Genomic DNA, 27,832 nt, shown 5'->3' with positions numbered 1-27,832 from the left:
GAGTAACACTGACCAGAGGGAAGGCAGTGTGGCTTAGTGACCGCTTCTGGTCAGAATGGGGGCTGTCAAAGTGTTGTGATCTGAGGGATTCTGAGTATATGCATATGTTCCCACCATAGAGGACAGGGCTTCCTGCACCAGGTCATCCAATCAGGGGTCTCAGCTTTAGCAATTTATGTACCTGCCATGGTTAATCCTCTGTCCTTCCTGATTGCAGGGATGAGGCAGATGCAATCTTTGCAGACTTGAGCCAGCTGGAAGCACTCATGGCCGTGGAGGACAAAGACATGCCCTCAGCAGACCAACTGCATGAAGAGAGCTTTATGAAGGAGTTTCCTCAGGTCAAACAGGACCTTGAGGAATGCATAGGAAAGCTCTACGCACTTGCTGATGAGGTTGACAAGGTGCACAGGGACTGCACCATCTCCAAAGTGGCGGCCTCTTCCACCGGCGCTACATCTAGCATTCTGACCATCACTGGCCTGTGTCTGGCACCTGTGACAGCTGGAGCTAGTCTGGTGCTTTTGGCAACTGGGATGGGACTGGGCCTAGCAGCTGCTGTGACCGGTGTGACTGCCAGCATCATGGATATCTCAAAGGATGCGTCAGCAAAAGCCAAACCAGGTGCCTCGTGTCGCAGCGACACAAAGAAGGTGGTTGTGAATGTTGTAAGTCGCAGCACGCCCGAAATTGCTTCCTTAGCACGGAAGTGCTTCCAATACCTGCAAGGCGTTGTGAAGAATGCCAGGGCCTTCCAGTTGGCCAAATCCAATCCTCAATTAGCAGCCAAGGCTTCACAATTCATGTGCTCGGGGGCAGTCTCAGCCCGAAGCAGCAAGCAGCTGCAGGAAGCTTTTGGAGGCACTGTTCTGGCCATGAACAAAGGAGCCAGGGTCTTTGGTGCAACCATGGCAGGTGTAGTCCTTCTCATGGAGGTATGGAACCTGGTGAAAAAGTCAAAGCACTTACATAAGGGCGCTAAGGCTAAGTCGGCGAGAGAGTTGAGGCAGCAGGCCCAGGAGCTGGAGAAGCTGGAACAACTCACCCTCGTTCACGAAAGTCTACAGGAGAACCTGACTCCATGATTCCCTGATGGTGCACGGAGCAGGGTGTGTGGGAGACACAGGCGTGGACTTGACATTGTTAGAGGGGAAAAGCCGTTGAGATAAAATGGATGGAACTGCATGGGAAGGTGTTGAGCACAGCGGAGGAGGGGTTCATGCAGATGGCAGGTGGGTCAAAGAGAAGGAAGGAACCTGGACCTGAAATCAGGGAGGAGAGGGGACATGAGAGTTGGGGGGATATGTGGAGCTTTTTAAATTTATTTTTATTTTGTTATATAATAAATCTTTATTGTTCAGATTATTACAGGTGTTCCTGCCCCCCCCATAGCTCCCCTCCACCTGATTCCCCACCCCACCCCATGCCCTTACCCCCTGCCACTGTCTTCATCCATAGGTGTAAGATTTTTGTCCAATCTCTTCCCACACCCCTCAGACCTCCTTCCCCCCTAGAATTGTCAATCTACTCTCCTTCTATGTCCCTGATTCTATTATATTCACCAGTCCATTCTGTTCTTCAGATTTTTTATTCACTTGATTTTTAGATTCACTTGTTGGTAGGTATGTATTTTATGACTTTTTGTTGTTCCTAGTTTTTACCTTTACCTTTTTGTTCTTCTTCCTCTTCTTTAAGAATACCCTTCAGCATTTCATGTCATCCTGGTTTGGTGGTGATGAACTCCTTTAGCTTTTTCTTGTCTGTTTAACTGACCTTCAATTCTGAATGATAGCTTTGCTGAGTAAAGTAATCTTGGTTGTGGGTTCTTGCTGTTGATCACTTTGAATATTTCTTGCCACTCCCTTCTGGCTTGCATAGTTTCTGTTGAGAAATCAGCTGACAGTCATATTGGTACTCCCTTGTAGGTAACTAACTGTTTCTCTCTTGCTGCTGGTAATATTCTCTCTTTATCTTTTGCCTTGGCATTTTAATTAAGATGTGTCTTGGTGTGGTCCTCTTTGGATTCCTCTTGTATGGGGTTCTGTGCACTTCAAGAACTTTTAAGTCTATTTCTTTCACCAGGTAGGGAAAGTTTTCTGTCATTATTTCTTTCAATAGGCCTTTATTTTCCTGCTCTCTCTCTTCTTCTGGTGCCCACCCCCCCCCAAATATGAATATTGGTATGCTTAAACCCTTCCTAGAGCTCCTTACACTCTCATCACACTTTTGGATTCTTCATTCTTTCTACCTCTATGGTTGTGTGTTATTTGTTTCCTCATATTCCAGATCTTTGCTTTGACTCTTGGAGTATGTTGATCTACAGTTGAGTTTCTGTATATTTTTTATTTCAGACAGTGTATGCTTAATTTCTGACTTGTCCCTTTTCATTTTTTTCGTATTCTCATTAAGGTTCTTGAAGATGTCTTCAAGTTTCTTGGCGGTTTTTAGAAGATTCCTGAGTAACCTTATAAATGTGATTCTGAACTCTGTTTTGTCCAGTAGTTTGTTTTCCTCCATCTCTCCCATTCGTGGCATGCTTCTGTGTCTCTGCATTTTGGTTGCCTCCCTGTGTTGATGGAGTGGCTTTGTGTGGTAGATGACCTATAGGGGCCAGTAGCGCAGCTTCGCCAATCACCCGAGGTGGTTGCTCTTGAAATACCCATTTGTGGGATAAGTGCAGTCTTGGTGTAGTTAAGCCTTCATTGCTGTTGGTACACTGGGAGGAATTGACCTCCAGGTCAATTGACTGTGAGGACCCACTGTGTCTATCATGAAGAACTGCTGCTCTGGAGACATGCTTATTGTGTAGGCCTTGTTGCAGTGGAGCTTTGGTGCTCATGGAGTCTGTCTCCCAAATGTGTCACTTATGGATGTGAGAAGTTGAAATCGTGTCTCACACTGACCACTAGGTACACTGGCTTCTGGATCTCCAATGGGGTGCAGTTCAGCTACTGTCTGAGGCCACTCTGCAGGAGCTACAGCAAGAACCACAGTCCTCTCCTCCCTGCGTGGAGCTTGGAGGCTTTGGAGCTGTCTGCACCAGGTTGCAAGTTAGCTAGGTTAAACTGCAATAAAGAAGGCCATTCATGTGAAAAAGCCGCTGCTTGGATCTTGGGTGTGTTTGTAGATAGCACAGGGCGGAGTCTCAGGGTGTCACTAGGCTAGGGCATGGCAAATAGCAATGGCTGCCAATCAGCCATCTCTGCTTCTCTGACCAAGTCCCTGAATCTCGCGCCCCAGCACAGCAAACAATTATTCTTGTGCACAGCTCTGCAAACAAGCCACCCTCACTTTCTGACCCGATGGCAAAAATTTCAGCTTCTTTCCAGAAACTGGATTTCAGAAAGATTGAGAACTTGTCTCTCTTCGGTAAAAAAAAAAAAAAAAAGCAATGCCCTCTGCCAGCCAGGATCAGCCTCCAGCCCATAGAACACACGTCCCGTCCCCCGCCCACATCCCCCGCTTCCCTTCTTAAGGTTTTCAGTGCTTGTGCCCTGAATGCTCTTTCCTCTTTCAGTCTAGTTGGAGAGCTTCCACTCAGCCAGCTTTCCCATGTTCTGGGTCATAGACGTTTTGTCTTTCAGTTGTAGTTTTGAAATTGTTGTGCATGGCAGCAGTTTAGGTGTGTTTACCTAAGCTGCTATCTTGGATCTCCTGGGGAGCTTTATTTTTACTTAAAAAGACATTGGGGTCATGAATATAGAAAGAGAAATGGAGAAATAAGCACCAAGAAGACCAGAACTACTGAAAAGTTGACAGCAAAAGAAGGGGAAAGAGTTTGAGTTGTTGGGATACGGGAGTTACAGTGGCTCCTGGACTGGCCCTCCCCAGGGTTCACCCTTCTAGCAGGAACCCCATCCCTCCCCGGTCCTGATCTCTCGCCATGCATTCCAGTCCCAGCTCACCTTTGTCTTCCAGCGGCACATCTTAGGTAGGTATAAAAAATGTTTTTATTTTTTAATTTTTCAATTATAATTGACATACAATATTGTATTAGTTTGGGTGTACAATAAACTGATTATAAAGTGGTCACCTGCTAAGTCTAGCAGACATATGGCATCATTCATAGTTATTACAATGTTATGAACTATAAGCAGTGACTTCTTGATGATGATGATGATGATGATGATGATGATGATGATGGGGCTGTGATGGGGGTGGTGATGACAGCAGAGTGGGTGGAACATTTGAAAAGTTGCTGGTGCTCGTGGGGGCCAGGATGCTCTGAGAGACCAGTGAAATTAAAATGAAACTGCAAATGTTCTCAGAACAGTGGTTGATTTGGAAGTAAAAAAAAAAAAAGACAGAGAGAGAGGGAGAGAAGTGAAAACAGATACTCACAGCAGGTCAAGACGATCTACCAGTCAGTTCTGAGACACAGCCTCCCCATCAGTGGGGAAGTGGTGTGGACACGATGATATTCTAGGCCCCTGTTTCTCCCCACCTGTGTTCTGCAGACTTCGGTTCAGTAAGATGGAATGAGCCTTTGTGGTGGGTATTGGTAGACTCCTCTGGGCTCTGGGTGCCTGGCTTCCCTTCCCCATGAGCCTGTCCTCCAGGAACTCAGGGAGCAAATCTTCCATTGTCCTGCTCGCTCAGTGGGCTTTCACTCTCCCATCCAGTCAAGTCCCTGAGACCTCGGTCCCCCAGAAGCTCAGCTGAGACACCGGGGAAGCTTCTGCACAGGTGTCTTGGGCTGAATTCAATTGGTTTCCTTGCCCAGCAGCTGAGGCCCAGGATCAACTGTAGGACATGAGGTTGATAGACATCAGAAGGATTTGCCCTGACTGCTTTGGCTCAGTGGATTGAGCTTCAGCCTGTACACTGAAGGGTCCCATGTTCAATTCCAGTCAAGGGCATTTACCTTGGCTATAAACTCATCCCCAGTAGGGGCTGTACAGGAGGCAGCTGATCGATGTTTCTCTCTCATTGATGTTTCTAAACTCTAAATCCCTCTCCTTCCTCTCTGTAAAAAAGCAATGCAATTAAAAAAGAAAAGAAAAGGGTTTGTTTGCAGAGGTGAGAGAGGGTCATCTATAAGTAGACAAGGATACAGCAAATTTTCTCCAAGCTACCCTCACATTTTCTCTACTGCAAGAGTTTCCACATGGTCATCCTGTGTTTATCCTTGTGGCACTGCTCCTGCCTCCGCCCCTTCTCCACACTGAGCCAGAACAGCCTTTGGAATACGAATCTTATCAAGCACCTGCTTCCTATTACTCTGCACAAAAGCCGGAGGCCTCCACCCAGCCACAAGTAACCGGTTGCAGCCTGGTGTCCCCTAGGGCAGAGCTGAGACAAGGCTCACTGAGGGTTGACTTGGGAATGATACCTTGCAGCTGGACTGAAGGACACTGCCTCCTGGATGGCACTCATGGGCTTTGCCTTCCAAGGCCCACAATGAGGAACAGACCCACATCAATAAGGAAACCCGGCTCTCCGTGATAGGAGCAAGGTGAGTCAACTAAGGTAAACAGAACAAAGGAGAAGGTTCCTTTCCAGGCCACCCAGGTCAGCGTGACCTTGACCTCCCTGGCCTTAATGGGGCAAGCTGGAAACACACCGAGGCTTCCTCACTAGGGCCCATGGTCTGATACGCCCTCTGAGGAGCACAAGGATGTGTGAGCAGCCTGTCGGGGGAGGTTCCAGTTCTCACAAGACCCATGAAGAATAAGTTTTCTCTTTGGAAATGCTTTGACCAGTAGGTACTTATTCTGCTGGATCCTCCATCACTTCCTGCCAGACCAACATTAAGGAGAGAACTCTTATATCAGGGGGCTCGACTTAGTGTGAGGAGTCAAGGAAGGCTTCCCTGAAGAGGTGGAACCAAGGGTTGAAAGGATGGGGAGGACAGTGGGGGTGAGAGTGTTTGGGGCAGAGGACCTGCACCTGCAGGATTCTGGCTGGGAGGGAGGGCCACTCTGAAAGGACACTGATGGAACTGTAATGTTGCCACTCGGCTTCCCCTGCCAGGACTCCTGTGAGAAAGGGGCAGGCCAGTAATGAGGGGTAGGGGGAAGCTATTGGGATGAGCAGGCTGGCATGGGCAGCAGTTGGGGGAGAGCAGGCTGGCAGGCAGAGTGATTAGGGCAATCAGGCAGGCAGGTGAGCGGCTGGAGCCAGCAGTCCTGCATTGTGAGAGGGATGTCTGACTGCTGGTTTAGGCCTGATCCCTGTAAACTGGCAGTAGGACATCTTTCCAGGGGTCCTAGAGTGGAGAGGGTGCAGGCCGGGCTGAGGAACACCTGCCCCCATGAATGAATGTTGTGCACCGTGCCACTAGTAAATACATATTGTTATTGATTTCAGAAGGGTAGGGAGAGGGAGAGAGAGATAGAAACATTAATCAGAGAGAATCATTGATCAGCTGCCTATTGCACACCCCCTAGGAGGAGCCCCAACCCAGGCATGTGCACTTGACTGAAATCAAACCCGGGACCCTTCGGTCTCCAGGCTGAGGCTCGATCTACTAGTGTTGAGTGTCCAGTCCTTGTCTGCCCCTGGGGAGAAGATGAGCAACGCCTGGAACACATTCTCAAGAGCTTTGCCATTCACAAGGGAGCTTCACGAGTGTCTCATGCCTCTCACCTGGTTACACGCATGAAGCACTGCCTCCCCAGGGCCTGTGGGGTGCAGGGAGCGAGTGCCCAGCTTTGGTATAATATGGATGATGCTGGCAATCTGACAATGAGGGACTAAGGCCAGTGGCCACCTCACATGAGGTCTGCTAGTGCTGTTGGCATGGAGAGCAGTGCCATGTGCTCTGCAGCCCTAGGTGCTGTGGGCGAGCCACTCTGATGAAGGCACCAGTCCCCTGGGTTCCGTGTTCCCTGCCCACCCACTGCCATATAAACAGGACCAGGACAGGGAGATAGGGCCCTGTTCTGTGCATGAAACTCCTGATGTCCAGCCTGTCTGAGCCAAGCTCCCCTCGCCATGTGTTGGAGAGAGTGGGCCACGCTGGGGTGAGGGTGCTGGCTGAGTGCCTCCAGCTGTGACTCCTCCAGCCTCCATGAGGTGCTGCTGGTGACACATGCCAGACCCCTGTCCCTGTGCCTTTTGGGGCTCCTTGCCCCCTGAGTGGGGATTGTCCTCACACTGGGCTGAGATGGCTTATTGACCAAGAATTTGTCCAAGACCCCATGTCTGAGCCATTGTCATCCCAGGTGACCTTGCTTGTGATGTCGGGGATCCAGCTGAACCCTACAGAATAGTCTCTGGGTCGTTACGGTCCCTAAGTGGGGTGATCTCAGCTCATGACAAGAGGCACCCACCTCACCTCATGTGGCTTTGTAAGGCTCCCCCACCCCCTTTCCAGTTGTTCTGCCAGGAGACCATGTTTACCGAGGCCACAGACATCTGTCTGGGGTCCTTTCTGTGTTCTTATCAGAGGATTCTTTGGACAACGGGACTCCGCCACTGTGGGTCTGGCATGACTCTGTGCCTTGCAGGATGTGGGGGTGTCCAGAGGCAGCCAGGCTAGAGGAAGGGAGAGGAACCAGGAGGAAGGCCGGTTCCTGGAAAAACAAGACAAAAATAAATGTAACCACCTCCAGAGGTCAACCTGGAGACAATGGCTCTGAGTCTTGGCCCCTCCCCTGAGCTGCCTGGGGCAAGGCCCACTTCTCCCCTTAACTTGGCTTCCTCTTCTCTGAAGCCAGGCCTTTGCTGGGGGAGTATGTGAAGGCCTGGTGTGTGGTCTCATGCAATACCCTCATCACTCTGCCGCCCCCCTGAAAAGTGGGGAAGGTGGCCATGGACATTTGTTTGTAATGAGCAGGCCTCATGGAAGGGCCACGTTGGCCTCTGGGGTCCATGCCCAGCCTTGCTGGGAATGGGTTGTAGGGGTGTTAGAGGCGGGTAGAGAGGAAAAGCCCATCAGCTGCTCCACCAACTGGTGGAGCCATTTCCCTCCTGTTTCTTGATCTGTGAAATCCAGGTGGTGGTGCCTAGTCCCCCTGTGAGGATGAAGTAGGAAAGCCCTGGGAGGTGCCCGCACGAAGCCTGGCACACACTAACCTTGCGTCCCTTCCATTTTCAGAATTTTCTGTGTGACTGTGACACTGGGCTTTCTATATAGAGAGATCTGCAGTCATAGGAAAGGGGCCGAAGAAGGAAGACTGCTTATCTCTGACAATGCCCACAAACTGGTGCTCCCACAATGGCATGAACACCTGGGTTGGTCTCCTGGGAGAGCTGGCTGAAATTTTGAGGCAGTGATCCTGCCATCAGGGACAGGTTTAGAGAGGCCTGCTCTAAAGGGTCAGGAGAGACATGGACACAGTGGCCCTGGGCCTCCCCCAGGTGCCAGGGGAGCAGAGCCTGCAAAAGACAGTAGTTTCCGGGAGGGGGAAATCCGGAGAGCTTCTCAGAGGAGGTGATCCCAGAGTTGGGCTTTGAAGGAGGAGCATGTTGTTCCAGGTGAGAGAAGCGGGTGCTCCTGGCAGAAGGACCTACAAAAGCAAATGTTTGGAAACTGCCTGGGCGGCGCCTGCAATAGGAGCAGGGACCAAGGCAATGCAAGGAGGCAGTGAGCCTCTGCTGTGCTCAGGGCGGTGCCCATCGCTGGGACAGAGGGTGACTGAGGGGGTTTTGGGGGGCGAGTGGGAGGATGAGAGAGGAGGGTTCTGGGGACAAGCCCATGGATGGAGGGAGACATTTTTCCAGGATCCCCCTGTGTGTCTGGGTCAGGTTTTCCTCCTGGAAAACTGAGGGACTAAGGATGGGCTGAGCGTTGAAGGACCTGGGAGTTCAGACCTGGGGTTGCTCTAAGGCAGTGGTTCTCAACCTTCATAATGCCACGACTCTTTAATATAATTCCTCCTGATGTGGTGACCCCCAACCATAAAATTATTTTCATTGTTACTTTATAACTGCAATTTCCATAATATTATGAATGGTAATGTAAATATCTGTGTTTTCTGATGGTCTTAGGTAACCCCTGTGAAAGGGTCATTGGACCTCCTAAGAGGTCGTGACCCTCAAGTTGAGAACCCCTGCTCTAAGACATCAGCAGGCAGGGCGGGGCTGGCCTGTGGTGGGGGGTGAATATTTGACAATGTGTTGACCCTGAGCTTCCCAGAAATTGGAATTTACTTTCATTTTTGATTTCCTGGAGCCTTGGCGCCAGGGTGGCTGGTTTTGTGCAGACAGAGCAACAAAGGGATTCCGCACAGCTACAGGCAGAGGGAGATTCTTGGTAAGTTGGGAGGGTAGGAGCGCTTCCCTATCTTCTCATCCTCACACTTTCTAAGACAGGGATATTGTCACTATTGTGTAGGTGAGGAATCCATAAGCGGGGGGGGGGGGGGGGGGGGAGTAGTGGTGGTGGTAATGGGCCCAAAGGCAGATGTAAGCAGTGACACAGCCCGGATTGGAACCCAGTTTTATGTGAGGTTCCTCCCTACCCAGTACCCCTAAACTGTGTAGAGGAAGGCGGACACTGCTCAGGTGACTTCACATCCTTCCTCTAGGTTAGCTGAGACCTGGACTCCCTGGTACAGGAGTCAGTGACCCCGAAACAAAGGGGTTGTGAGGGGGATGTCAGAGAATGTGGAGGAGGCAGAAGAGGTGGATGTGAGGGGATGTAAAGGAGGTAGAGGAGGTGGACAAAGAGGATGTGGAGGAGGTAGAGGAGGTGGATGTGAGAGACATGTGGAAGAGGCAGAGAAAGTGGATGTGAGGGGTGTGGAGGAGGTAGAAGAGGTGGATGAGGGGGATGAGGGGGATGAGGTGGAGGCAGAGCATTTGGATGTTGGGGAATATGGAGGGAGAAGAGGAGGTTGATGTGAGGGGATATGGAGGTCGTAGAGTAGGTGGAAGTTGGGGTGTGGTGGGATGCCAAAAAGTTGGGGCTCGGTAAGTGAATAAGAGCCTTCTCTATGCCAACACCCACAATGTTGTGCGCCCACACGGGAATGGGGAGGTATTGTTTAGTGGGTACTGAGTTCTGTTTTACAAGATGAAGAGAGTTCTGGAGACTGGTTGCACACCAGTACAAATATAATTTAACACTATTGAACTGTACCCTTAAAAATGGTTAAGGTGGTAAATGATATGTTGTTTATTTTTAGCCTAATAAAAGAATTTTAAAAACAATGATGTGTATGTAGGCTTTTAAAAAGTACGATGAATTGGAAGATGGAAAAGATAGGCACCTCATGTCCTATGAGCTTAAATGTAAATTGTTGCAATTTATTTGCATTTGAGTGTGGCTCTAGGCATAAAGAAATTTTTATATGGTGATACGCTCTGTCCCGGTCATTCTATTTATTAATCTTAAAGGAAATGATCTTCAATGCAGACGAGCTTCTATGCCCGAGGATTGTCTCTGCACTATTTTCATAAAGAACTGGAAACAAGCCAACATCCAGCGGTGGGCGTGGGCAGCAGAGAGGACCCGGCAGCGCCAGGAGGGCTAGGCAGCCCACAGCAGGGCTGCAGGGCTGGGGCCGGGACTGCAGGACCTCAGGGCCTTAGGCCATGAGGGTCTTGCAGAAGCAAGAAGGGTGCAGGCTTGGGAGGACATAGCCTCAGGAATTTATCAACACAGAGACTGGACACAGGGTTCAAGACAGCGTTTGGGAATGAGAAGCATCATTTCCAATCAGCACAGACACATCAATAAGCGGTTTTGTATGTAAAGGGGAGTAGAGCGTGGTCCTAACAAACAGGGAACTGGGATCAGGAAGACTTGGGTTGGAGTCCTAGCTTTAGCACTACTGTGGCACTTGGGCTAACCCCAGTTTAGGTGAAAACCTACACTTGTGGTGGTTTTCTACACGTTCCAATGGGAGCCACAATGGGGGCCACCACGTGGAATGTGTGAGAATACTTGCTGAGGGAACAAGTAAGGAGCCTGTGGTAGACACACCATCAATATCAGCTGTAGTGATTAGTAAGCCAGAGGTCCCCAACCTCAAGTCATTTCCAAAGCATTCCTCCACATCTCTCCTTCCCATCTTTCTTGTCTGGTTTTATTCTCCTCACCTATCTGTTTTCTTGTCTGATGCTCTTCTCCTTGTGCTTCCACAGGACAAAGAGACTGTCCCTTGGCTTGCTGTGGGCTGGAGTGAGGTGAGTACCTTCTCTAAACTAGCAGCTGGCAGAGCCAGGCAGACAGGGAAACACAGTGGATTGAGTCCTTCTTGGCATCTGAGGCCTTCCCTGAAAGAAAAACCAGAAAAGGAGCCCCTCGCTGCTCACTGTTGCACAGCTGGCTCACCTTGCACCCCACAATTTGTTTTCTCTTCCCCAAGGGTGAAGCAACACCTCCTTCCAGCTGAACACAGACTGGTGAGCCGAAGGGGAAACTCTGAAATCCCACTGCTGACACCATGGCCTCAAAAGTTTACGGAAACTGCCCAGGTAGTCAGCTTCTTCCTCTCTAGCTGGTTCCTGCTCATGATCTAGAATTGAGGGAAGCATCTCCAATATGGGTTAAGCTACACAGGAATCAAGAAACTCAAAGGGGATTGATGAGTGTCCTCAAATCACCAAGAGGGTCAAAGAGGGTCCCCTCAACTAGAAGTGTACATGGGGATCTCCTTCTATCTCTCTCTTCAAGCTGCTCATATCCTCCAATCTTCTGCAACTCATGCAATGACTCCAATGAGGCCAGGACAGCCCATGGGAGGTGGGAATCTCTTGTTCCCTGTACCTGAAACCTGCTAGTTCCAGGTGGAAACTTCCCCTTCGAAAGCACTGCCACCTCCCACAGCTGTGCTGGGTCCCTGACCTGTGCTTCCAATTATAAACACCTGTGTGCTAGGTGTGACTGTCAGGCAGGAACTTCTGATGATCTCATATACCCCTACACAGGCCTGCTTTGTTATTTCCCACACCAACCCACATGCTAGCCAACAAATACACAGATGTAGTGCTCTGGGTTCCCTCCATCTAAGCCCAGGTTTACTTTCTCCCTCAGTGGGTGAAGCAAGAAAAGGAAAAACCACCCCTCCACCACCAAAATCAACACTGCATTTTCTAGGCAACCACATCAACTCCTAGGAGGGGATAAAACTTGTTTCTGTTACAGCATAAGGGGGAAGCAGACAGTTCAGAAGCCTATAGCTCCTGAGCAGGCTCGGGGGTCCCTGAAGGAAGACTGAAGCTGGTGGTTTCCTGAGGATAAACAGGATGACCACTTGTTTAAGAAGTGGGTGAGGGTGGAGTCAGAGGTGCCCGGGGAGCTGTGGACCCTGAGCCCAGCCTGGAGGGGGAGAGGTGGTACTGATTGATCCTAGGATTCGAGCTGAGGGCCCAAGCCCCATCTACCTGAAGACAGCTCCTCTACTCCCCACCCTGGAGCATCTGCGAGTAGCAGGAAGCATCCTCTTTGCCTGGTAGGTTTATTCCATCAATGGTGTGTGATCTGAAACATTATTTTCAAATTTTGAAAATATCCCCAAGGGGCACTATAGGGTTGAATGCACGAATCGCATGAATTTTTGAAACCTAAGGAGGCTACAAACAAATGTCAGGAAATGGCTGGTGGTTGACCTTCGATTCCACCTGTGAGCTTTCTGCTTCTTGGCTTGGGCCTTCTTTTTCCTGTCTGAGTTTCACTTTCTTTGTCTATGAAATAGAATATGTCTTGTGTGTATATGACAGGAAACACATTTACATCCTGTCTTTGAACACACAAAACATACACCAGTCCCCAGTCCCGTATGTGCATTTGCAGAGTCTCCAAATCCCTGAGAGTCACACATTTTTAAGAAGATTTGATGTCTCACAATTGAGAGAATTGGTGTCTCACAGTCTTCTTATAAGGATACCATTCATATTGCATTAGGTATCACACTTATGGCCTCATTTAACCTTAATTGTAATATACAGTCACATGGGGCCTGGCTATTGTGATTCTGTGGTTGAGTGTTAACTCATGAATTCCCAGTTGGTACATATGCCTGGATTGGAGCCCAACCTCCAGGAATACGCAGCCAGGAGCAACTGATTGATGTTCCTTTCTTATCGATGTTTCCATCTCTATACTTCTCCCTTCCTCTCTCTCTAAAAAGCAACAAAAATATATTTAAAAAATAAATAAGTAAGTACAGTCACATGGGGTGTCAGGCCAGCAATATATAAATTGGGGGGTGAACAGTTCATTCCATAATACCAGGTAACTCAACAAACATTCCCCAGATTTAAAAAAGAAAAAATATTCCTCAGGTAACAGCTGCTCAGGAAGATAAACACTTAACCACCTTGTTTACTAGAGACTCAGTGAACAAAATTTATGCACTTGAGGGGTGGGTCCCTCAGCCCAGCCTGCCTCCTCTCACAGACTGGGAGCCCTCAGAGGATGTCCTACTGATGGCTTAGGCCCGCTTCCTATGAGGAGAGGGCCTAAGCCACAGTCTTGACTCCCTCTGCAGGAGGAGACAAGGCTGATCAGGGGAAGGAGCCACCACCATCCCTCCACTGCTGCAGCCACTGCCAGCCACCACATCTGCCATGGTGTTTTCTTCAATGTGGACTCCAGTTCTTTCACCACAAAAAAATTACAACTTTCCTTAGGCATTTTCAAGGTGTCTCTTTCATAGGATCTGACATTTTTTTCTATCTTTTTTTCTTTCTTTCTTTCTAATTCTCACCTGAGCATATGTTTCCATTAATTTTTAGAGAGCTTGGAAGGCAGGAAAAGACAGAGAGAAACCTCAATGTGAGAGGGACACTTCCATTCTTTGCCTCCTGCATGAGCCCTGACCGGGGCCCTGGCCAGGGAGGAGCCCACAAACTAGGTACATGCCCTTGATCAGAATCAAACCCAGATCCTGTGGTCAGCAGGCCAAAACACTATCCAGTGAGACAAACCAGCTAGGACAGAATATGATATTTTTTAGCCCCACAAGCAGCGGACCTTAGTTTTTGTCTTCGAGGAGTGTGGGGAAAAACCTAGATCACTTTTTTGGATTCTCATTATTCAATTTACCAAGAATAGTGCAAGTGGCAGTATACAAAGAACTTAGCTAATGAGCGGTCAGAAAGGTGTTTTCTCTGCAGCTCACATGCAGAGAGCCACAGGGTTCTGCCTGCTGGGGTGGATGTGTGCTCTGAGCCCCGAAGCAGTTGCCAGGAACATGCCCTAATCCGGCATTTTGTCCACTTGGGTGGAGGCATGTTGCCTGGCCGGACCCCCTCACTACCTCTGAAGCCTGGACCTGGGATGCTATAGGTGCTGCAATATTTGTAATGGAGTGATGGTCAATTTGCATATTAGCATTTCATTAGTTTAGATACTCAATTCTATTTCCATTCTACCCATTACATTCTAACCTCATTGTTTTTGCATTCCATCTAGAGCGCAGAGAATTAATTGATGCCATTGAGTATTTAAAGGACCCATGGAACAAAGAGAAACTGCAACACCTGCTGAGTGATAGATCCTGGAAAAGATTTGTGGCTGCAGCCAAGCTGTCCAGGTAACCTCCAGGGGATATTTGTATCGTCACCCCCATTTCCCCGGCATCAGGATTCCTCTGACAGGCACCCTCCTCCAGGCAGGATCCTGTGCTTGGGATTAAACAAGTTCCTTCTCAACAGACCATGAGCAACATTTCCTTCCTATCATTTGTTGGCAGAGAAGGGCCCCAGGTTGAGAAGAGATGAGACCTGCAGAGGGAAGGTTATGAGACCTTGGCCATGTTACTTAACCACTCTCTCTTATTCATCTGCTTTATTCCATTGTGAGGAGAATGAGATCATGAAGGTAAACTGTTTAGCCTAATCACTGACACATGGTTGGTGGGCAGTTCACATGAGCTTCAGAAAAGTTGCTGGGAATAGACAGGCCCCAAGCATCTTCTTATTGGATGTGAGGGCCTCGCAAGACTTCCTATGGGACAAGCCAGAAAATGCTGGCACAGTTTGTGTCCCTGGGGATTGTGGCTAGAGAGCCTGCTCTTCCTAAGAAAGGGATTGCACAAGCTCTGCAGGGTCCTGCTGGCCTGGAAGGCAGAGAGCTGTACTGAGGTTGCATCATTTTGGGTGGAATCCTGACTATATCTCTGCCCGGCTCTGGGGCTCTGGGCTTCTGTCATCTCCCTAATCAATGAAATAGCAAGTCCATTTGATAGGACTCTGGTGAAGGCCCAGGGATGAACTGCAGGGTCAAGGCTGAGGAAACAAGTGCAGTCATCCTGTCTGGAGGCCCAGAGATGCCTGGAGCAGGGTCAGAGTCCAGGTTCTGGATGGAGCAAGGGTGATCCAGGTGGGAGGACTGGCAGGAAGGCTTGACAGCGGGGCTGGACTAGAGTGAGGCAGCTGAGGCACCTGGACACAGTACTGAGGAAGCCAGGGGCCTAGTAGAGAGCTGTGCAGGGGCGGGGGGCACATTTCTTCTTTCCCTGATTTGATCCCCTCTTTGCTGGGGGGAGAGGGCCCTGGGTGATCATGTGCTCCAACCCTGTCTGTGAGATGAAGGGCTCCTGACCTCCCTGTGGGACCCTCTTCTCTTCTCCATGGAAAAATGCTGACCAGAGGGAATTCAACGTGGCTCAGTGACCGCTTCTGGTTAGAGTGGGGCCTGTCAAAGTGGTGTGATCTGAGGGATTCTGAGTAGATGCACATGTCCCCACCATAGAGGACAGGGCTTCCTGCACCAGGTCATCCAGTAGGCGTTCTCAGCTTTAGCAATTCATATACGTGCTGTGGTTAATCCCCTGTCCTTTGTGATTGCAGGGATGAGGCAGATGCACTCTATGAAGACTTGAGCCAGCTTAAAATATTCATGGCCATGGAAGACAAGGAGAATAGGGAAACGTTTATGAAGGAGCTTTCTCAGGTCAAACAGGACCTTGAGGGATGCATAATGAAGCTCTATGGACTTGCTGTTGAGGTTGACAAGGTGCACAGGGACTGCACCATCACCCAGGTGGCGGCCGCATCCACCGGCACTGTGTCTGGCGTTCTGAGCATCATTGGCGTGTGTCTGGCACCTTTCACAGCAGGGGCTAGTCTGGCAATTACTGCAGCTGGGTTGGCACTGGGGGCAGCAGCTGCTGTGACTGGTGTGACTGCCGACATCCTGGAAGTCTCAAAGAATGGGTCAGCAAAAGCCGAAGCCAGCCGCCTCCTGTCAACTGGCAGTGACACAGAGAAGGTGGTCAAGGAGGTTCTAAGTTGCAACACACCCAAAATTGCTTCCTTAGCACAGAGGTGCTTTTTACAACTGGAATGCATTCTGAAGAAAGCTGATGTCCTCAATGCAGAGGAATCCAATTCCATCAATCTAGATAAGGTCTCGGGCTTTAAGCGCATGGGGGCAGTCTTTGCTCAATCCGGCCTCCAGGCGATGAAAGCTCTTGGCAAAGGAGCCAGGGTCTTTGGTGCAGCCACGGCAGCTGTATTCCTTATAGTGGATGTAGTGGACCTGGTGAAAAATTCAATACACTTACATAAGGGGGCAAAGGCTCAGTCGGCGGGAGAGTTGAGGCAGCAGGCCGAGGAGCTGGAGAAGAGGTTGAAGCAACTCACCCTCATTCATGAAAGTCTACAGGAGGACCTGACTCCATGATCCCCTGCCGGTGCAGGGAACAGGGTGTGTGGGAGAGAAAAGCATGGACTTGACATTGTTAGAGGGGAAAAGCCTTTGAGATAAAATGGATGGAACTGCATGGGAAGGTGTTGAGCACAGCGGAGGAGGGGTTCATGCAGATGGCAGGTGGGTCAAAGGGAAGGAAGGAACCTGGACCTGAAATCAGGGAAGACAGGGATGGGGGGAGGGGGAGGGGAGATGGGAGGAACTGTACTTTGACTAAAGAGGACAGGGCGTCATGAATAAAGAAAGAGAAGTGGAGGAATAAGCACCAAGAAGGCTGGAACTACTGAAGAGTTGACAATGGAAGAAGGGGAAAGAGTTTGAGTTGTTGGGATATAGGAGTTACAGTGGCTCCTGGACTGGCCCTACCCAGGGTTCACCCTCCCAGCAGGAACCACGTCCCTCCCCCATCCTGATCTCTCGCCCTGCTTTCCAGTCCCAGCTCGCCTTTGTCTTCCAGCAGCACATCTTTTAGACATAAAAAACGTTTTTATTTTTTAATCCTTCAATTATAATTCACATAGAATATTGTATTAGTTTAGGTGACAATAAACTGATTATAAAGTTATCACCCGCTAAGTCTGGCAGACATATGGCATCATTCGTAGTTATTACAATGTTATGCACTATAGGCCGTGACTTCTTGATGATGATGATGATGGTGGTGGTGGTGGTGGTGGTGGTGATGACAGCAGAGTGGGTGGAACATTTGACAAGTTGCTGGTGCTTGTGGGGGCCAGGATGCTCTGAGAGACCAGTGAAATTATAATGAAACTGCAAATGTTCTCAGAACAGTGGTTGATTTGGGGAAAAAACAGGTAGAGAGAGAGAGAGACAGAGAGAGAGAGAGAGAGAGAGAGAGAGAGAGAGAGAGAGAGAGAGAGAGAGAGGAGAGAAGTGAAAACAGATACTCATAGCAGGTCATAAAGACACAGCCTCTCCATCAGCGGGGAAGTGGTATGGACACGATCATATTCTAGGTCCCCTGTTTCTCCCCACCTGTGTTCTGCAGACTTCGGTTCAGTAAGATGGACTGAGCCTTTGTGGTGGGGATGGGTGGGCTCCTCTGGGCTCCGGGTGCCTGGCTTCCCTTCCCCATGAGCCTGTCCTCCAGGAACTCAGGGAGCAAATCTTCCATTGCTCCTGCTCGCTCACTGGGCTCTCACTCTCCCGTCCAGTCAAGTCCCTGAGACCTCAGTCCCCCGGGAGCTCCACTGGGACACCTGGGGGAAGCTCCGGACTCCACTGTGGGGCAGGGCAGAGTTATCCTCCTCCATTTTGTAACTGAACCCTAGCCCTCACCCAACCAATCATGGTCAGCTAAACATCACCACCGGTACAAACCCCGGGGCTTGGCAAAGTTCGGGCTCTCGTTCGCCATGTGCTCGGCCTGTGTGGGACAGAGCCCATGTTAACATGGAAGAGGCTCTCTTGTTAATTGCATCGAACTTGGCTCCCTGATGGTCTTTGGGAATCATGGACTCTAACAGAAATCAAGATACAACAGTGGCTTGGGCTGAACACAACTAGTTTCCTCGCCCAGCAGCTGAGGCCCAGGATCAACTGTAGGACATGAGGTTGATTAACATCAGAAGGGCTTGCCTGACTGCTTTGGCTCAGTGGATTGAGCTTCAGCCTGTACACTGAAGGGTCCCAGGTTCAATTCCAGTCAAGGGCATTTACTTTGGTTATGAGCACATCCCCAGTAGGGGCTGTGCAGGAGGCAGCTGATCGATGTTTCTCTCTCATTGATGCTTCTAAACTCTCTATCCTTCTCCCTTCCTCTCCGTAAAAAAAGCAATACAATTAAAAAGGAAAAGATCAGAAGAATGTGTTTGCAGGGGTGAGAGAGGGTCATCAATACATAGACAGGGAGACAGCAAACATTTTTCCAAACTACCCTCACATTTTCCCTACTGCAAGAGCTTCCACATGGTCATCCTGTGTTTACCCTTGTGGCACTGCTCCTGCCCCCCTCCTCCCCTTCTCCACCTGAGCCAGAACAGCCCTTAGGAAAGAAATCTTATCAAGCACCTGCTTCCCATTACTTTGCACAAAAGCCAGAGGCCTCCACCCAGCCACAAGTAACCTGCTGGAGCCTGGTGTCCCCTAGGGCAGAGCTGAGACAAGGATCACTGAGGGTTGACTTGGGAATGATACCTCACAGCTGGACTGAGGGACACTGCCTCCTGGAGGGCACTCGTGGGCTTTGCCTTCCTAGGCCCACAGTGAGGACCAGACCCACATCGACAAGGAAACCCCGGATCTCCGTGATAGGAGCAAGGTGAGTCAACCAAGGTAAACAGAACAAAGGAGAAGGTTCCTTTCCAGGCCACCCAGGTCAGCGTGACCTTGACGTCCCTGGCCTTAGTGGGGCAAGCTGGAAACACACCGAGGCTTCCTCACTAGGGCCCACGTGTCTGATACGCCCTCTGAGAAGCACAAGGATGTGTGAGCAGCCTGTCGGGGGAGGTACCAGTTCTCACAAGAACCATGAAGAATAGGTTTTCTCTTTGGAAATGCTTTGACCAGTAGGTACTTATTCTGCTGGATCCTCCATCACTTCCTGCCAGACCAACATTAAGGAGAGAACTCTTATATCAGGGGGCTCGACTTAGTGTGAGGAGTCAAGGAAGGCTTCCCTGTAGAGGTGGCACCAAGGGTTGAAAGGATGGGAAGGAAAGTGGAGGTGAGAGTGTTTGGGGCAGAGGACCTGCACCTGCAGGATTCTGGCTGGGAGGGAGGGCCACTCTGGAAGGAAACTGATGGAACTGGAATGTTGCCACTCAGCTTCCCCTGCCAGGACTCCTGTGATAAAGGGGCAGGCCAGCAATGAGGGGTAGGGGGGAGCTATTGGGATGAGCAGGCTGGCACGGGGAGCAATTGGGGGAGAGCAGGCTGGCAGGCAGAGTGATTAGGGCAATCAGGCAGGCAGGTGAGCGGCTGGAGCCAGCAGTCCTGCATTGTGAGAGGGATGTCTGACTGCTGGTTTAGGCCTGATCCTTGTAAACTGGCAGTAGGACATCCTTCGAGGGGTCCCAGATTGGAGAGGGTGCAGGCCGGGCTGAGGAACACCTGCCCCCATGAATGAATGTTGTGCACCGTGCCACTAGTAAATATATATTGTTATTGATTTCAGAGGGGAAGGGAGAGAGAGAAATAGAAACATTAATGAGAGAGAATCATTGATCAGCTGCCTAGTGCATGCCCCCTACTGGGAGCTCCCAACCCAGGCATGTGCACTTGATTGAAATCAAACCCGGGACCCTTCAGTCCCCAGGCTGAGGCTCTATCCACTAATGCTGAGTGTTCAGTCCTTGTCTGCCCCTGGGGAGAAGATGAGCAACGCCTGGAACTCATTCTCAAGGGCTTTGCCATTGACGAGGGAGCTTCACGTGTGTCTCATGTGTCTCACCTGGCTACACGCATGGAGCAGAGCCTCCCCAGGGCCTGTGGGGCGCAGGGAGCGAAGGCCCAGCTTTGGGATAATATGGATGATGCTGGCAATCTGGCAATAAGGGACTCAGGCCAGTGGCCACCTCACATGAGGTGCGCAGGTACTATTGGCATGGAGAGCAGTGCCATGCGCTCTGCAGCTCTAGGTGCTGTGGGCGAGCAGATCTGATGAAGGCACCAGTCCCCTGGGCTCCGTACTCCCTGCCCACCCACTGCCCTATAAACAGGACGAAGACAGGGAGACTGGGCCCTCCTATGGGCATGAATCTCCTGGTGTCCAGAGTGTCTGAGCCAAGCTCCCATCGCCACGTGTTGGAGAGAGTGGGCCTCGCTGGGGTGAGGGTGCTGGCTGAGTGCCTCCAGCTGTGACTCCTCCAGCCTCCATGAGGTGCTGCTGGTGACACATGCCAGACCCCTGTCCCTGTGACTTTTGGGGCTCCTTACCCCCTGAGTGGGGATTGTCCTCAGAGTGGGCTGAGATGGTTTATTGATCAAGAATTTGTCCAAGACCCCATGTCTGAGCTGTCGGCATCCCAGGTGACCTTGCTTGTGATGTTGGGAGTCAAGTTGAGCCCTACAGAATAGTCCCTGGGTCATTAGGGTCCCTAAGTGGGGTGATCTCAGCTCATGCCAAGAGGCACCCACCTCACCTCATGTGGCTTTATAAGGCTCCTCCACCCCCTTTCCAGTTGTTCTGCCAGGAAACCATGTTTACCGAGGCCACCGACATCCATCTAGGGTCCTTTCTGTGTACTTATCAGAGGATCCTTTGGACAATGGGACTCTGCCCCTGTGGGTCTGGCATGACTCTCTGCCTTGCAGGGTGTGGGGGTGTCCATAGGCAGCCAGGCTAGAGGAAGGGAGAGGAACCAGGAGGAAGGTCGGTTCCTGGAAAAACAAGACAAAAATAACTGTAACCACCTCCAGTGGCCAACAGTGACAATGGCTCTGAGTCTTGGGCCCTCCCCTGAGTTGCCTGGGTCAAGGCCCGCCTCTCCACTCACCTTGGCCAGGCCTTTGCTGGGGGAATATGTGAAAACCCAGTGTGTGGTCCTCATGCAATACCATCATCACTCTGCCGCCACCTGAAAGGTGGGGGAGGTGGCGGTGGTGCCCCATGGACATTTGTCTGGAATAAGCAGGACTCATGGAAGGGCCACGTTGGCCTCTGGGGTCCATGCCCAGCCTTGCTGGGAATGGGGGGTAGGGGTGTAAGAGGGGGGCAGAGAGGAAAAGCCCATCAGCTGCTCCAACTACAGGTGGAGCCATTTCCCTCCTGTTTCTTGATTGTGAAATCCAGGTTGTGGTGCCTAGTACCCTGTGAGGAACAGGTAGGAAAGCCCTGGGAGGTGCCTGCACGGAGCCTGGCACACACTCACTGTACGTCCCTTCCATTTTCAGACTTTTCTGTATGACTGTGACACTGGGTGATCTATAGAGAGATCTGCAGTCATAGGAAAGGGGCCAAAGAGGAAACAGCGCTTCTCTCTGACATTGCCCACAAACTTGTGCTCCCACAGATGGCATGACCACATAGGATGGTCTACTGGGAGAGGTGGCTGAAATTTCAAGGCACTGACCCTGCCACCAGGGACAGGTTCAGAGAGGCCTACTCTAAAGGGTCAGGAGAGACATGGACACAGTGGCCCTGGGCCTCCCCCAGGTGCCAGGGAGCAGAGCCTGCAGGGGACAGTGGTCTCTGGGAGGGGGAGACGTGGAGGGCTTCTAAGAGGAGGTGAGCACAGAGTTGGGCTTTGAAAGAGGAGCATGTTGTACCAGGTGGGAGAAGCAGGTGCTCCTGACTGAAGGACCTACAAAAGCAAATGTCTGGAAACTGCCTGGGCAGCGCCTGCAATAGGAGCAGGGACCAAGGCAATGCAAGGAGGCAGTGAGCCTCTGCTGTGCTCAGGGAGGTGCTTATTGCTGGGACAGAGGGGTGACTAAGTGAGACTTTGGGGTCATTTGAGGGAGGATGAGAGAGGAGGGTTCTATGGACAAGCCCATGGGTTGAGGGAGAAATTTTCCCAGGATCCCTCTATGTCTATGGGGCAGGTATTCCTTCTGGAAACCTGAGGGAGGCAGGATGGGCTGAGCAGAGAAGGACCTGGGAGGTCAGACCTGGGGTTTCTCTAAGGCAGTGGTTCTCAACCTTCCTAATGCTGGGACACTTTAATACAGTTCCTCAAGTTGTGGTGACCCCCAACCATAACATTATTTTCATTGCTACTTCATAACTGTAATTTCCCCACTGTTATGAATCCTAATGTAAATATCTGTGTTTTCTGATGCTCTTAGGTGACCCTTCTGAAAGGGTCATTGGACCCCCAAAGGGGTCCTGACCCTCAAGTTTAGAACCCCTGCTCTAAGGCAGCAGCAGGCAGAGCGGGGCTGGCCCTGAGCTTCTCAGAAATTAGAATTTGATTTCATTTTTTTTTTCCTGTTGTCTTGTTTCCGGGGGCTGCTGGTTTTGTGCAGACAAAGCAGCAGAGCAGTTCCACACAGCTACAGGCAGAGGGAGATTCTCGGTAAGATGGGAGGGTAAGAGTGCCTCCCATCTTCTCATCCTCACACTTTCTGAGACAAGGATATTGTCACTATTGTGTAGGTGAGGGAATGAAAGCGAGGGGTATGGGCACAAAGGGGGTGGTAATGGGCCCAAAGGCACATGTAAGCAGTGACAAAGCCTGGATTAGAACCCAGTTTCGTCTGAGGTTCCCCCTACCTCAATACCCCTAAACCATGGAGAGGAAGGGGGACACTGCTCAGGTGGGTCACATCCTTCCTCCATCTCAGCTCAGACCTGGACTCCCTGAGATAGAAGTCATTGACCCCAAAACAAAGAGGTTGTGAGGGGGATGTCAGAGGATGTAGAGGCGATAGAAGAGGATGATATGGGGGATATAGAGGAGGTAGAGGAAGTGAATATGAGGGGATGTGTTGGAGTTAGAGGAAGTGGATGTGAGGGGATGTGGAGGAGGTAGAGGAGGTCGATGTGAGGGGATGTGGAGCAGGTAGAGGAGGTGGATGAGGGGCATGTGGACAAGGCAGAGGAAGTGGATGTGAGGGGATGTGGAGGAGACAGAGGATTGGATGTGAGGGGATGTGGAGGAGATAGAGGAGGTCAATGTGAGGGGATTTAGAAGAGGTAGAGAATGTGGATTTGAGGGGATGTGTTGTATGTAGAGGAAGTGGATGTGAGGAGATGTGGAGGAGGTAGAGGAGGTTGGTGAGGGAGAGGTGGAGGATGCAGAGGAAGTGGATGTGAGGGATGTGAAGGAGGTAGATGTGGGGGGAATGTGGATGAGGTGGATGTGGGCGATGTGGAGAAAGTAATGGAGGTGGAAGTGGGGCGGGTGTGAAAGCAGAAATGTTGGGGCACGGTAGGTGAATATGAGCCTTCTCTCTGCCAACGCCCACAATGTTGTACTCCAACAAACAGAAGGGGGCTTTGGGGCATGTGGGGAGGATGAGATAGGAGGGGTCTGGGGATAAGCCATGGGGTGGCAGGAGAAATTTGTGCAGGATCCCTCTGTGTGTCTGGGGCAGGTCTTCCTTCTGGAAACCTGAGGGAGACAGGATGGGCTGAGCTGTGAAGGACCTGGGAAGCCAGACCTGGGGTTGCTCTAAGGCAGTGGTTCTCAACCTTCCTAATGCTGCGACACTTTAATACAATTCCTCATGATGTGGTGACCCCCAACCATAAAATTATTTTCATTGCTACTTCATAACTGCAATTTCCCTAATGTTATGAATAGTAATGTAAATATCTGTGTTTTCTGATGGTCTTAGGAGAACCCTGTGAAAGGGTCATTGGACCCCCAAAGGGGTCGTGACCCTCAAATGGCGAACCCCTACTCTAAGACATCAGCAGGCAGGGCGGAGCTGGCCTGTGGTGAGGGGAGGGCGTGCACATTTGGCAATGTGGTTGACCCTGAGCTTCTCAGAAATTGGAATTTACTTTCATTTTTTATTTCCTGTTGTCTTGGCCTCGGTGTTGGTTGGTTTTGTGCAGACAAAGCAGCAGAGGGGTTCTGCACAGCTACATGCAGAGGGAGATTCTCAGTAAGATGGGAGGGTAGGAGTGCCTCCCATCTTCTCATCCTCATACTTTCTAAGACAAGGATATTGTCACTATTGTGTAGGTGAGGGAATGAAAGCGAGGGGCGTGGCCACAGAGGGGGTGGAAATGGGTCCAAAGGAACATGTAAGCAGTGACAGAGCCCAGATTAGAACCCAGTTTTGTCTGAGGTTCCCCCTACCCCAGTACCCCTAAACCATGGAGAGGAAGGGGGACACTGCTCAGGTGGGTTCACATCTTTCCTCCATCTCAGCTCAGACCTGGACTCTCTGAGATAGAAGTCATTGACCCCAAAACAAAGGGGTTGTGAGAGGGATGTCAGAGGATGTGGAGGAGGTAGAGGAAGTAGATGTGAGGGGCATGTGGAGGAGGCAGTTAGTGGATGTGAGGGGATGTGGAGGAGGTAGCACAAGTGGATGTGGGAGAATGTAGAGGAGGTGAATGTGGGGGAAGTAGGGGAGACAGAGGTGGTGGATATGGGGGATGTAGAGGAGGTGGATGTGGGGGGTATGTGGAGAAACTATTAGAGGTGGAAGTGGGGAGGTTGGAAAGCAGAAAACTTGGGGCACTGTAGGTGAATATGAGCCTTCTCTGTGCCTACGCCCACAATGTGTGCTCCCACAAACAGAAGGGTGACTATTGGGGGCTTCGGGGCCTGTGGGGTAGATGAGAGAGGAGGGTTCTGGGGACAAGCCCATGGGGTGAATTGAGAAATTTACCCAGGATCCCTCTGTGTGTCGGCAGGTCTTCCTTCTGGAAACCTGAGGGAGGCAGGATGAGATGAGCAGTGAAGGACCTGGGAGGTCAGACCTGGGGTTGCTCTAAGGCAGTGGTTCTCAACCTTCCGAATGCTGTGACCCTTTAATACAGTTCTTCAGGTTGTGGTGACCACAACCATAAAATTTTTTTCATTGCTACTTCATAACTGCAATTTTCCTATTGTTATGAATGGTAATGTAAATATCTGTGTTTTCTGATGGTCTTAGGCGACCCCTGTGATTAGGTAATTGAACCCGAAAGGGGTCATGACCTTCATTTTGAGAACCCCTAGTCTAAGGCATCAGCAGGCAGGCTGGCGCTGGCCTGTGGTGGTGGGTGCACATTTGGCAATCAGAAATTGGAATTTACTTTCATTTTTTATTTCCTGTTGTCTTAGACCTGTGGGTGCCTTGTTTTGTGCAGACACAGCAGCAGAGAGGTTCCACACAACTACAGGCAGAGGGAGATTTTCGATAGGATGGTAGGGTAGGAGTGCCTCCCCATCTTCTCATCCTCACACTTTCTAAGACAGGGATATTGTCACTATTGAGTAGGTGAGGGAATCAAAGGGAAGGGAGGGGGCAGAGAAGGGGTGGTAATGGGCCCAAAGGCAGATGTAAGCAGTGACAGAGGCCTGATTGGAACCCAGTTTTATCTTAGGTTTCCCCCTTCCTTAGTACTCCTAAACCGTGGAGATGAAGGGGGATAGTGCTCGGTAGGTTCACATTCTTTCTCCTGCTCAGCTCAGACCTGGACTCCTTGAGAGAGAAGTCAGTGACCCCAAACCAAAGGGGTTGTGATGGGAATGTCAGATGATGTGGAGGAGGTAGAGGAGGTGGATGAGGGGGATGTGGAGGAGGTAGAGGAGGTGGATGAGGGAGATGTGGAGGAGGTAGAAAATGTGGATTAGTGGGATGTGGAGGAGGCAGTTAGTGAATGTGAGGGGATGTGGAGGAGGTAGCAGAAGTGGACGTAAGGGGATATGAAGGAGGTAGAGGAGGTGGTTGTGAGGGGATGTGGAGGAGGTTGAGGAGGTAAAAGAGGTGGATGTGGAGGAGGTAGAGGAAGTGGATGTGAAGGTAATATGTTGGAGGTAGAGGAGTTGGATTTGACAGGATTTGGAGGAGGTAGATATAGTGAATGTGAGGGGATGTGGAGTATTCAGGGGAAGTGGATGTGAGGGAATGTGGATCAGGTCGATGTGGGCATCGTGGAGAAAGTAATGGAAGTGGAATTTGGGGAGGGGGGAAAGCAGAAATGTTGGGGCATGGTAGGTGAATATGGGCCTTTTGTCCTAGAAAGCCCAAAAGGTTGTGCTCCCACAAACAGAAGGGTGACTATGGGGGGCTTTGGGCCACGTGGGGAGGATGAGAGAGGAGGGTTCTGGGGACAAGCCCATTTCGTGGAGAGAGAAATTTGCCCAGGATCCCTCTGTGTGTCTGGGGCAGGTCTTCCTTCTGGAAACATGAAGGAGGCAGGATAGGCTGAGCAGTGAAGGACCTGGGAGGTCAGACCTGGGGTTGCTCTAAGGCAGTGGCTCTCAACCTTCCTAATGCCGCAACCCTTTAATACAGTTCTTCAGGTTGTGGTGACCCCAACCATAAAATTATTTTCATTGCTACTTCATAGCTGCAATTTTCCTATTGTTATGAATCACAATGCAAATATCTGTTTTCAGATGGTCTTAGGTAACCCCTGTGAAAAGGTAATTGAACCCGAAAGGGTCATGACCCTCAAGTTGAGAACCCCTAGTCTAAGGCATCAGTAGGCAGGGCGGGGCTGGCCTGTGGTGGTGGGTTCACATTTGGCAATCAGAAATTGGAATTTACTTTCGTTTTTGATTTCCTGTTGTCTTAGCCCCGTGGGTGCCTAGTTTTGTGCAGACACAGCAGCAGAGGGGTTCCACACAACTACAGGCCGAGGGAGATTTTCGATAAGATGGTAGGGTAGGAGTGCCTCCCCATCATCTCATCCTCACACTTTCTAAGACAGGGATATTGTCACTATTGAGTAGGTGAGGGAATCAAAGGGAAGGGCGGGGGCAGAGAAGGGGTGGTAATGGGCCCAAAGGCAGATGTAAGCCTGATTGGAACCCAGTTTTATCTTAGGTTCCCCCCTTTTTTAGTACTCCTAAACCATGGAGAAGAAGGGGGACACTGCTCAGGTGAGTTCACATCCTTTCTCCTGCTCAGCTCATACCTGGACTCCTTGAGAGAGAAGTCAGTGACCCCAAACCAAAGGGGTTGTGATGGGAATGTCAGATGATGTGGAGAAGGTTGAGGGGGATGTGGAGGAGGTAGAATAGGTGGATTAGTGGGATGTGGAGGAGGCAGTTAGTGGATGTGAAGTTACGTGGAGGAGGTATTAGAGGTGTGCCTACGCCCACAATGTGTGCTCCCACAAACAAAAGGGTGACTATTGGAGGCTTTGGGGCATGTGGGAAAGATGAGAGAGGTTTCTAGGGACAAGCCCATGGGGTGAAGGGAGAAATTTACCCAGGATCCCTCTGTGTGTCTGTGACAGGTCTTCCTCCTGGAAACCTGAGGGAGGCAGAATGGGCTGAGTGGAGAAGGACCTGGGAGGTCAGAACTGGGGTTGCTCTCAACCTTCCTAATGCCGCGATCCTTTAATACAATTCCTCAGGCTGTGTTGACCCCAACCAAAAAATTATTTTCATTTTTACTTCAAAACTGAAATTTTCCTATTGTTATGAATAGTAATGCAAATATCTGTGTTTTCTGATGCTCTTAGGCATCCCCTGTGGAAGGGTCATTAGACCCTGATAGTGTCCTCACCCGCAGGTTAAGAACCCCTGCTCTAAGACATCAGCAGGCAGGGCGGGACTGGCCAATTCAGAAATTGGAATTTACTTTCATTTTTGATTTTCTGTTGTCTTAGCCCCGTGGGCGCCTAGTTTTGTGCAGACACAGTAGCAGAGGGGTTCCACACAACTACAGGCAGAGCGAGATTTTATTGGATGATAGGGTAGGAGT

At 50.4% G+C, this 27,832-nt stretch overlaps 3 protein-coding genes across 16 annotated transcripts in view; all 3 read left to right on the top strand.

The window, feature by feature from the left end:
• The window catches only part of LOC311618985 (apolipoprotein L2-like), an 87,687-nt gene extending 70,554 nt beyond the window's left edge, over window positions 1-17,133 (top strand). For 8 of the 12 annotated variants that reach the window (XM_084876841.1, XM_084876838.1, XM_084876845.1 and 5 more), the window contains one exon: window positions 218-1,360. In XM_084876841.1, the coding sequence (XP_084732967.1) occupies window positions 218-1,085 (868 nt within the window). In that variant the 3' untranslated portion in view covers window positions 1,086-1,360. Of the gene's footprint in view, window positions 1-217; window positions 1,361-16,642 lie in introns of those variants that run through there. The other 4 variants (XM_084876844.1, XM_084876843.1, XR_014794430.1 and 1 more) reach the window with 3 other exon arrangements.
• Window positions 1-27,832, top strand: part of LOC311618983 (apolipoprotein L3-like) — a 49,287-nt gene that overhangs the window by 11,025 nt on the left and 10,430 nt on the right. Inside the window, exon 1 of one of the 2 annotated variants that reach the window (XM_084876832.1) lies at window positions 22,501-22,527. The exons of the other annotated variant lie outside the window; for it this stretch is intronic. The gene's annotated coding sequence lies outside the window, so the exon portion shown is untranslated. Of the gene's footprint in view, window positions 1-22,500; window positions 22,528-27,832 lie in introns of those variants that run through there. 2 annotated transcript variants of the gene reach the window in all.
• LOC311618991 (apolipoprotein L3-like) lies at window positions 5,028-17,133 on the top strand. Of its 2 annotated transcripts, XM_084876864.1 has the most exons (6): window positions 5,028-5,455; window positions 9,119-9,199; window positions 11,035-11,076; window positions 11,259-11,367; window positions 14,309-14,429; window positions 15,688-17,133. In XM_084876864.1, exons 4-6 carry the CDS (start codon window positions 11,337-11,339, stop codon window positions 16,520-16,522), a joined length of 987 nt encoding a protein of 328 aa, XP_084732990.1. In that variant the 5' UTR covers window positions 5,028-5,455; window positions 9,119-9,199; window positions 11,035-11,076; window positions 11,259-11,336; the 3' UTR covers window positions 16,523-17,133. The 2 variants fall into 2 exon arrangements, with proteins under 2 accessions (XP_084732990.1, XP_084732991.1); XM_084876865.1 differs by lacking the exon at window positions 9,119-9,199.

Source organism: Pipistrellus hanaki (genome assembly GCF_964339955.1).
Source record: "Pipistrellus hanaki genome assembly, chromosome: 3".
Classification (NCBI taxonomy): domain Eukaryota; kingdom Metazoa; phylum Chordata; class Mammalia; order Chiroptera; family Vespertilionidae; genus Pipistrellus; species Pipistrellus hanaki.
This window is presented reverse-complemented; position numbering and strand designations above follow the sequence as displayed.

Coding starts and splice junctions, on each gene's coding strand:
- LOC311618991 (XM_084876865.1), top strand. CDS start 11,337: ATGGCCTCAAAAGTTTACGGAAACTGCCCAG. Junction 11,368..14,308: donor AGTTTACGGAAACTGCCCAG/GTAGTCAGCTTC, acceptor CATTCCATCTAG/AGCGCAGAGAATTAATTGAT. Junction 14,430..15,687: donor GCTGCAGCCAAGCTGTCCAG/GTAACCTCCAGG, acceptor TTGTGATTGCAG/GGATGAGGCAGATGCACTCT.